This window comes from Abramis brama, assembly GCF_963993115.1.
Source record: "Abramis brama genome assembly, chromosome: 2".
Lineage (NCBI taxonomy): Eukaryota > Metazoa > Chordata > Actinopteri > Cypriniformes > Leuciscidae > Abramis > Abramis brama.
In genome coordinates this window covers 19,996,356-20,007,564 of record NC_139964.1, presented here as the reverse complement: position 1 = coordinate 20,007,564, position 11,209 = coordinate 19,996,356, and the positions used below count along the sequence as shown (strand labels likewise).

The following is an 11,209-nucleotide window of genomic DNA, read 5'->3' as shown; positions in this document are numbered from 1 at the left end:
AATTGTCGTCAGGCCAGTTTCTCTCAGCCCACAAACAAAAAATGCATGATGACCCAGATCTGAGATCACCGGCACAATCATAGCCAAATAATAACCTATTCCCTTTCCGAAAGAACATATGTTTCCATATTTATTAACTGGCTTAAACATGTTCAAAAATATATGAAATAATAGATTGCATTAATATATTACAATATATTGAATAATGCATAAGAAATTGCTGCTTTTCATATATTGAAAAATATGTGAATATATTTACACTGTAAAATGTAATCAGTTTCCCAAAATTTGAGGAAACTGATTGAGGAGGATTAAACAACTCCACAAACAGCATTACCAGCTTCACTTATTACTAACCAGACTGACTTTATTTCTGTCAGACGTCTACAGAAGCTCTTATTGAGAAATAACAGGTTTATTGATGATTTATTGAAAAGTAATAAAGTTTGTAGCAGCATGATGGAGATCGTCTAGGTTACTTGTGTAACCCCAGGGAATGGAGACATCACATCCGACTGGAACTGACGAATTTGGATCCCGCCTGAGGGCCCAATAACCTTCGAGTGGTAACAGAACAAGCCAATGGGCATTGTGATGTGCAATAGCAGCGCACGAACGGGACACAGCAATGCAGGCGTTGCGACATTGTTAATTGTTATTAAGCAATAAGGCATAATATATATATATATTTTTTTAATGTCATGTCATAGTTAATTCTTAAACAGAATTATGGTTAAGTATCATCAAGTTTTTTATTGAAAAATATCGTAGATGGTGTTGGATTACATATTTTATTAAATGTTTAATTTAGTTTTTCCACTGCAATAGTATATAAACTGCTAAAGTTTAGTAGACTGATTTCAGATGATTATGGAGTCTCCAGCAAAGAGTCTCCTTTCCTGCCAGACCTGTTTTCTCTATTGTGTTTTAAATGAATCAGATCACTGAGATTCTCACCTTTCGGAGGCCAGACGTTGAATAGTTAGGTTGATGGACTTTCTCCTTATTGTCTTTAATGGCTCTTTGAGTCCCAGTATCACTCAGACTGATTGGATTAGCACATATGCATTTGAGTGGTTATGCTGATTGGATTGAGACTGCCGGTCTGTGGCGGGTTCCTTAACCTGTATACTCATTTACATGCTTTGTTTGAATTTGTCTCCACCCCCAAAAGTCCCTCCTCCTAAAAAGCCTATAAGATACCATGTAAAGTTATGTTAGATTAGATCATGTTGGAAGTACTACAGCAACGTACGGCGGAGTTCTCAATAAAGAATAACTTCTGTTGAACGCGATCCCAACTGTCTCACTGGTCTCTGCTTTGAAGAAAGAAAAACTTTACAACAATGGTGAAAAAATGTTATCTCTAAACATGCTAAATATGCTATGCTATAAGCTAACTAAAAAAACACTAAGAACGAGACATGTTTAATTTCACAATCTATAGCTTCGGTTATACTAGTATATGAAACATATAAGATAAAAGACGTTAATGGTCGTTATAATGTAGTTCAAATATGTTCACAATATAATAAAGTGATATCTGATTTGTAACTAAAGCGATTGCTTTGAATCAATCGGATTGATTGGGTCCTAAGCTGGGACTCATCTCTTCACCACAACGGCCTGCAGGCACATTTAGCTGACCGAAAATGTCTGCAGGCCCCGAGCCTCTTGACGGAGGTGAGCGCACTCAGGAGGACTGTCTTAAGAGGCAGAACTGACTGCAAAGTTTAGTCAGGTTGATTGATTTATAAAGCACATTTTAAAACAACAGATGTTGAAACCAAAGTATTGTACAAGAAATCTAAAACAGAATTAAAACAGTTTAAAGGAACACGTCGACTTTTTGGGACTTTAGCTTCTTCATCGTATCCCCCAGAGTTAGATAAGTCCATATATACCCTTCTCATCTCCGTGTGTGCTGTAACTCTGTCTGACGCACCCACCGCTAGCCTAGCTTAGCACAAAGACTGGAGGTAAATGGCTCCAGCTAGCATACTGCTCCCAATAAGTGACAAAACAATGCCAACATTTTCCTATTTACATGTTGTGATTTGTATAGTCACAGCGTGTAGAAATAGCAAGGTCACATGAGACACAGCCATCTTCTAACCATATAACCTACATACTGGGAACTATATTCTCAGAAGGCGAAGCACTGTTACTTCTGCGGAGTGATTTACTCCAACTCTGAGCGAACTCTCTGCTCTTCACCATGGGGCTTCTCAGGCGCTGCGAGCAAATCACTCCGCCCAAGTAGCAGACACAGCCTTAGATGAAATCAACTGAAGAGAAAAGAAGACATTAAATCTGTGAAGATTTGTGTGCGCACACACAAAGCGGAAAAGACACGCTTGTGAAGTTACTAAACAAGCTGCGCGAGAATGAAACCTGATCGCCGAACACGAAGGGGCGGGACGGCATATTTTCAGCCTTTTCAATAGCAGCCGCAACAGGAAATCATTAAAACGAGGCAAAAAAAAGTGATTTTTTTTTTAAATTCTTTACAGGCAGCTGGTTTAATGTACACTGTTAGACCTTACCGGGTTTTTTTACAGTAAAATACTGGCAACACTGTTGCCAGTAAAATACTGTTAATTGTACAGTTCTTTACTGTAATCTAGTTTGTTTCTGTAAAAATGCACTAAATTATAGTTAACTAATTACACTTGCAGAAACCGACTGCCTTAAATTGACCAACTGTCATTTAAATATATTAACTAAAATTTATAATGCATTAATAATGTGAGCAAAGTATTACTGTGAACTTTTTACATTTGAGACCACTAAAAAACTATTGTACATAAAAAGATTTCCACTGGACCAGCAACTACACAGTCACTGCCTGTTAAATAAAGCAACATGCAGCAAATCATCAATGTTTGTAGATCTTCTCCTGGACTGAAGCACAGGCTCTACTCTTCTGCACAATGGTGACCCAAAAAAATAATTTTACAGTAAACTACTGGCAACAGTGTTGCCAGTATAAACCTGTTTTATAACTTACAGTTTATTACTGTTAAAATACATTTTGTGGGTGTGTCTTTTTTATCTTACACAGTTAACCCTTTCAACCCCTCAGGGAAATCCACACTACGAGTAAAAAGTAACGATGCAGTGAGATAATTAAGGGAATATGTAAGTGATTGTAAGCAGAATCACTGAAGAAAAGAGAAACACAAGAACAGAAAATAGAGAAACACAATAACTACGACTGACTTCCAGCCATTACACATTATTACACTTATTATTAACCAGTATGACTTTATTTCTGTCATACAGAAGTTGTTATTGAGATGTGTAATTGAAAATGTTTGGTTTGAAGTTACCGTTATAGAGATCAGTGTTTGCTTTAGTTGGGATGCTGATGCTAAAACATTAGTTTTTTTTTTGCTGCTTGAGCTGTTTTTGCAAGTCACACTTGTGCGCACACAGTTTATGAATGACTGCAGTTATAATGATTATGATGACAAAATCATCATATTGCCTGTTCATTCACTAAGGAATTAATTCTCACTTATTCAGAGTTTAATCAAAAGTGTTACATTACCACCACTGTGAAAACGCAGCAATAAAATACAATGACTCCTTTTTTTTTTAACACATGATGCATAACCAGAGAAACAGAGCTACCCTGTGTTTTAGAAACACTGAGATATCACAATTTAGCACATGAATCTCAACAATGGTGGCAATATTTCTTTTTTATTATTATTATTATTCATGCAGCAGTGCATGCTGGGAGTTTTATATTATCCTGGAACCCAGCATGCATTGCGACATGAAACTTTTCACCATTGTTGAGATTCATATGCTGATTGTTGATATCTGTGTGTGTCTGAGTCAAGCAGGAGTAAAATAAAATTGAATGCATTATATGATTACAATATTCTTCAGAAGACCTGATTACAGAAATATTGATTTCATTTAGTAGATTCACAGATATATGCTAAACATGAGATAACTATAATTTCAATGACTATATACAGGAAAAATCTGAAAATCAGGCATGTCCAGGATGATTGTGACATCATCACAAAAGAATAAAAACACCTGATCATCTTCCTCTTGACTCTTTCTTGCTATAACAAATGTGTTTTTATAAACTCACTGTTACAGCAGTCAGAGAGAGATGAATGGTAAGAAGTCCAGGGACAAGAGACCAACTAAAGCAAATACTGATCTCCATCATGGTGACAACAAATTTTATTAATAACTAAATCTCTGTTAATTCTCAACAAGAACTTTTGTACATGTATGAAAGAAGTAATCGTAAACTGGTTTGTAAACTGGTTTCACACTCAGTGTTGCTGGAAGTCAGTTGTAGTTTTTGTGTTTCTCTTTTTTCTGTTCTTGTTTCTCTGTCCTTCAGTGATTCTGCTTATCAGGTGTTCATCAGTGTCTCAATTCACTCACTTCTTTTCATTCAAGTGGACTATATTAGTGAACTAATGTAGGGAATAGTGAATGAGGGTATAGGGTGTGATTGTGAAAACAGCCTCTGAGTGTCGATTTTGAGCACTGTTAATTCACAGTATATTCCTGTAGGCTACTTTTATTTTCTACGGTATATTACTGTTTTAATGGAAAATGGTATAATATTGTCAGAATTTTACAGCAAGGGTTAACAGTGTAGGAAACCCAACTGTACAAGAGATTCAGAGGGAATCAAGCCTGCACCAGGTTAAAGACTTTTTCCCTCTACAGGGAAACACTGATCCACATTTTTCTGACATATTATAGACAGAAACAACTAATCGATTAATCGAGAAAATGTTCAACAGATTAATCGACTATGAAAATAATCCCAAATCCCTAATCATTATGTACAAGTGGATATAAGCCTTCCTCTCTATCTCTCATTAATATTTTTGTTTTCTCTGTTTTGTCATTTAGTAAACTTTATAGATTTCAACCATATTATTCCTTCTTGAGTCTCTTTAACAAGAACTTAGATTAATGTATGAATTGAATATTTTTTTTTGTGTGTGTGCTGTGACCTATGATGAGGGAACAACCAGTGATACCCTTGGTACTACCATCAAACGATAGCCTATAGCGATGTCATCAGGATACACCCTGCAGATCCTTACCGGGTGACCATGTCGTGGTCTACCAGAATTTATAGTTTACCCACCTCTTTTTTTTACCACTACACCTCTGAGAACAACATAATCATCATCTAAACTCAGTATCCAGTGTTTGTGAGGTGTTATTATTTTTTTTATATTTTTGAGTATAATAGCCCTGTGATTTTACAGAATGAGATCCAGGAATGTCATAATCATTTGTAAAGGAATTTGAATGCTTAATAAGACACATTTCATCTACTGTATCCTTCAGACACAAAGAGACATCAAGAATCAGCGAATGAATCTCAAGAATGGTGACGATCAAAAGCTTCATGCTGCAATGCATGCTGGGTACATCTCACATTGTGACTATAGTATGAGCACTGTGAGGTGCTGTGAGGTTACACTTTTAGCTCACTGTGAGATCAAATTGTGAACACATCACGAGTATCTGAGAGTTCATGGTGAGATCAAATTGTTGACTGTGAGGGTTGCTCATTTCACAACTTAACCAGTTTAGTTCATATCACCGCTGTTTTAAACAATAGGGTGCAATTTATCAATGCATCGGTTTGGGGGTTTGGGGGTTTGGGGGGGGGGGGGGGGGGGGATTGGGAATGTTTCCTGTTATGAAAAAAGACTTCACTTTAGGTTTTGAGAAAGAATTATTACAGACTGAGTAAATGATTAAGAAATTACATCACAACAGTGTGTATAGTGTAGTTAAATCTCCATACTTATTCGTGTGCACGTTTGTGAATAATGTAACATCACATCATTGTTCTCTTTTTATTCTATTCGTAACTGCAAAATACCCCCTTGAGTAACATTTAGCTTTGACAGTATGCTAAATGTGCAATGTGTTACTGTGGTTGATCATTTTAGTCACTTGTAATTCATTTGTAACATTTTAATTGTGGTGGTAATCTTGTAGACTGTCAGTAGGACATTGTGAAGGTACTGTCCCTTTAATAGTGAAAGTGAAAGTGTTTTCGGTCGTATCGTGTAACCCCCCGCGCCACTGTTAAGTGTCCTATTCCCGTGAAAGTAAATCTGGCAGCGAAATGATAAGGGCACGACGACATCCCAATCACATTGACATCCATACAGTGCACTAACCTGTCTTGTTAAATATCTTGTTTTGATAGACTGATTTAGCAGTTCTCCTGGCCTTCCTCTCCTCCATTTCTTTTTTCTTTTCCCCTCTCCTTTTTATGACGTACCCACATTTTTCCCCCGACATTTTCAGTCAGTCTCACTTCCACTGCTTACTTCTAACTTCAGCTGTTCTCGGATCAGCCTGAACTCTGATTGGTTCTATTCACTAGCTAGGGTGGGACTTGCGAATTTATTGGGTCCTCCGCTGACTGAACTGAAGTGATTAATAACAATAGGACTAAACCATTTTTAGGGAGGGAAGGGAGTGGAGATTGTTTAAATTTCATGTTTTTTTTTTTTTTGGTTTTCAGTTTCACACAGAAAGAGACACACACACAGACACGATGGACGTGAAGCTGCTGTGTCTGACTGTTGTTCTTCTCTCCTCACCCCTCCTCACACTGTGTGACCCGCTGTGAGTATTAAACACACCGTTTGTTCATAGAGTTACTAATAATCAGTTTTTAAGATTTCAAACGCTGTGATTTGATCTCCTCAGGTTTGTTCTGTCAGCTCCTAATTTGCTGAGAGTGGGTTCTTCAGAGAACGTGTTTGTGGAGGCTCAGGATTACTCTGGAGGAAACCTGAACGTGAGGATCTCAGTGAAGAACTTCCCAAAGAAAGACAGGGAGATACTGTCCAAACCAGTGACACTGACTGCAGAAAACAATTACCAGATCCTTACAGATATAAAGGTGAGAGCTACATAACAGTGCAGTGATGTTTAATTCTGATTAATTTATCATCAGATATAATTTAGGCGGATGATTATCTGTTCTCTAGATCCCTGATGATCAGAACTATTTCTCTGATGATCCTCTGGAGAAGCAGTATGTGTATCTACAAGCTCAGTTTCCATCCAAAACCCTGGAGAAAGTGATCATGGTCTCATTCCAGTCTGGATATATATTTGTACAGACAGACAAGCCCATCTACACGCCTGCTAGCACAGGTATGAGTATGTGCAAAGAAATGGGAAAAATACAACAAAGTGAATTTTAAATGTGTTACATAAGCATGACATAATTGTTTATTATTAAACTGACTGCTGCATATGTATTCATGGTTTGAATCTGAGTAAAAAATCATCAGAACTCATATTTCAGTTTTTTGCTTTGACCTCTTTTGCAGTTCAATACAGGATTTTCTCTCTGACACCCAACATGAAACCACTCAGTCAGACTGGAGTCACGGTGGAGATCATGGTACACACTTATATAAGTGCACACTGTTAATACACACACACACACACACACACACTGTAGACATTTCAGCTGTAATGAACATCATTGCACTGCTGATCTCAGTAAACACACAGTGTTTAATGCTGATTTCTGTGTTTCTGAAGAATCCACAAGGCATCACAGTTTCATCAGAGAAGATAGATCCAGTGAAAGGGATGAAGTCTGGAAGCTACGACATTCCTGAGGTTGCCAGGTGTGTAAAACACTGACTGAAGATATTCAACCTGAGTGAACTTTAATGATTCAATGATTTGTCTTGAATTTATCTACACAATACTCATAGATGTAATCTGTGTTATAAGATTCATTTGATCTGTTGTATAATGCTTATTTATATTTTGTTAAAGTGTTTTGAAATGTTTTTGTTTCAGTCTTGGGATCTGGAAGGTTGTCACTCGGTACACACACACTCCTCAGAAGACGTTTACTGCAGACTTTGAGGTCAAAGAATATGGTAAGATGTGTGTCAATAAAATGTGTGTTGTGTAAATGCGATAAAATCTAAGATAATGTTTTCATTTATTTGTGTCTTTTCTCTGGTTTGGTTTATAGTGCTTCCAACATTTGGAGTCAGATTAAGACCCAGTAAGTCATTCTTCTATGTGGGTGACGAGAGCCTGACAGTCGACATTGAAGCCAAGTAAGACCAAATATGTTCTGCTTCTGTGTATTGAAAATTAATCTTTAATGTGTGAACACTATATTTGTATGAAAAGTACAAAATAATGTTCTATGAGCAACCAAAATTTTCATGAGTATTTGAGATAGAATAACTTCCAAAGTAAAGACATTTATCTTAGTCTGTGGTTATTTTCTGTTTTACTGGTTGTACAAATATTGTTTCAGTTGTGTCTGACCCTTCTCAATAGATCTGCACTACACAATATGTGGTAACACTTTAATTGATTTAATATGCCTACATTTTGCTTACCATTTAAATGGTTTTGTAGGAGCAATTTATTGGATTGTAAAGCTTTTGTTGTCCACCGAGTGGTGCTGTGACATATTATAATTAGAGTAACAAGAAGTGTGTGCATCTGTAATGGGGTAGCACACAGTTTTTGAGTGTGCTAAAGGGTAGTAAGGAGCATGGTAGTCTCATCTTCAGTGACGACCATGGATGGCACAATTTACTGGAAACACTTCAGGATTTGCAAAGTCACGATCTGATTGGTTGAATTCTACAGGATGTCTGTCGTGTATTAAATTGTATGAAATAATCCTGAAAAAAGCACAAACACGGCAGAGATGGCAAGTTCAGCAGCTGGAATTATCTGAGGTGTCGGGATGCTAACATACAGCAGACAGCAGACAAACGGCTAGTAGTGACAACAGCGGCAATCCACCTGTCACTCAAGTGGCCACGCCCCTTAATTATGTAGAATTTTAAGGCTTAATATAATTTAAACCCCCCTCACAGTTCTCATGAAGGGCAAAATTATCTATATAGACCAAAACCACTTTGTGTACCAGGCTGTGGACATATTTTTTTCTGCTGTAAAGTTGGGCATTTTGACATGGGAGGTGTATTGACTGGACTCTTCACACAGACTGCCATTCTCAAGAGTGCTTTATTGCTCCACATTCGTTTACAAGCAACATAAAGCAACACTCTGTTACAATAGTCAGTATCAGTACATCTCCCTTTTTTTAACTACAACTTAAACAAGGTCTGTCAACTTTAACAGCACTTACTCATAATAACAGTAAAAAAACAAACAAAAAAACAAGTTAGTTCAACACAAGCTTGCTGCATATTTCTAACATTAGCTGCACAAAACTTTTTTTTTTTTTTTACAAACCTAACTTAACACTCTTCTATCAGTCTTTTAGGTTTCATTGCGTGATGTCTTCCTCAACCTATCTCAGTGGAAAGTGAGTTTTCTGTGATGTTTTCAGTGACAGCTGTAGAGCTAGGTGAGATTTTCTCTACTCGTGTTTGCTCAGTTAGTCCATCAGAGATAACTATCCCTTACGAAAAAAAAGTATACTTCAAGTTCATTTTATGAAGTATACTTGAGTAATGTTCAGGTATATTTTTAAGTATACTTTATGTAGTAAGTATACTAATGTCAATATGTACTAGTAGTAAACTTGTAAGTGTACTATTTTAATACCGCTTGGGACTAAATTGGCCCACTTGAAGTATATAAAAGTATATATTTAAGTATACTATAAGTGTAACAGTAGTAAACTTTAAGTGCACAACTAGTTCATAATTATGTTTCTCATTTGTACTGCAAGTGAACTTATGAGTATACTAGTAGTTTACTATTTTAATACTTGTAGCAACTTTGAAGTATACTCTCAGTAAACTACTAGTTTAGTAGTTTTATACTACAAGTTTTCTTTTAATGTACTCTCAGTAAACTACTAGTTTAGTAGTTTTATACTACAAGTTTTCTTTAAGTGAACTTAACATCATTCTTATAGTTTACCATTTATATATTATTTTTGCTCTTTTAGTGTACTCTCAGTAAACTACTAGTTTAGTAGTTCTCTTACGAGAGGTCTCTCGTACTGCGTAAGAGTATCTTACGCTAGGGGAAAAATCCTTTTCCGCGAGATATTGAAGACAAAAAATTATCCTTAATTTTGAAATAATGTAAAACGCGTTGCGGCAGCATACAGCCATAGGCAAGATGGCTCGCGCGCCTATTGGCTGCTCTGCGGCAACTGCATGAGCCTATTGAGCGAGGCCTAGACCCAATGGGGGTGCTTCGCGCCCGCTACGTCACGTCCCGCCGAAACGGGCGTGGCTTAGGCCTATAAATTCCGCTCGCAGGCGACCAAAATCTGATTTTTTCATCCTTCAAGCGAAGCACACGCATCGCTGGATCCGGAGAAGAAGCCGCGCCGTCTGACAAGCCTTACAGCGGGACGAGTTATTGGAGTCACTGGCCGCGCCGCCTTCATCGCCTTCCTGCTGTGCTATCCGGCGTTGTATCCTTTTTCTGTGCTTGTGTGTGCGCCGCTGCAACACACACTCTCTCTAAAAGAGCAGCGTCTTTTTCAAGATGCCTTCCTGCGGCTCGTGCAGAGCCACACTCAGCGACGGGGACCACCACGTTATCTGCGTTTCCTGCCTGGGTGAGGATCATGCAGCTCTCGCGCTCGCTGACGGCGGCTGCCCTCATTGCGAGCTCTTGCCCGTGGCAACTCTGAGGACTCGCCTGGCATGTTTCGCAGAGACTGCACCCCCGCCCGCTGTGTTACCGCACCGTAAAAAGCGCCGTGCTCAGCAGGTCCCGGAACCGTCTCCCAGCCGCCAAAGCTCGCCGGTTCGCCCGCCTGCTTCACCGGCTTCATCAGCCTCTCTTCCTGACGCGCAGCGGCTGCGGTCTGCCACCGCTTCCGTCGATGACGCTGACGAGGAAGCCTTGCTGAGAGATGACGATTCCTGCTCTATCCTGGCATCAGGCAGTGAGGATTGGGCAAGCTCTGTGGACCTCGTGCCCCCTGCCCGCGCTACGTCAGGGAAAAGAGCGAGCATTGAGACGGAGCTCATGCGCGTACTCGCACAGGCCGCGGCGAGCCTCGGCCTCGAGTGGTCTACGCCTGAGCAGCCTGCTCACAACCGGCTGGATGGGTTCTTTCTGCCCGGGGAGCGCGTTTCACCTGCATCAAGGCCAGTGCCCTTTCTTCCTGAGCTTCACGAAGAAGTCGCTAAGTCTTGGAACGCCCCCTTTTCTGCCCGAATGCGTTCTTCTGTTTCTTTGGCATTCTCCACCG

At 38.9% G+C, this 11,209-nt stretch overlaps 1 protein-coding gene across 2 annotated transcripts in view; it reads left to right on the top strand.

Annotated features, from left to right (window-relative positions):
- The first annotated feature begins 6,445 nt into the window (after positions 1-6,445).
- LOC311077825 (complement C3-like) overlaps positions 6,446-11,209 on the top strand; it is a 59,989-nt gene continuing 55,225 nt past the window's right edge. Inside the window, exons 1-7 of one of the 2 annotated variants that reach the window (XM_084106456.1) lie at positions 6,446-6,648; positions 6,733-6,928; positions 7,017-7,185; positions 7,365-7,438; positions 7,582-7,670; positions 7,849-7,931; positions 8,030-8,117. In XM_084106456.1, coding sequence (XP_083962582.1) covers positions 6,578-6,648; positions 6,733-6,928; positions 7,017-7,185; positions 7,365-7,438; positions 7,582-7,670; positions 7,849-7,931; positions 8,030-8,117 — 770 coding nt within the window. In that variant the 5' untranslated portion in view covers positions 6,446-6,577. The remainder of the gene's footprint in view (positions 6,649-6,732; positions 6,929-7,016; positions 7,186-7,364; positions 7,439-7,581; positions 7,671-7,848; positions 7,932-8,029; positions 8,118-11,209) is intronic. The other variant, XM_084106455.1, reaches the window with a different exon arrangement.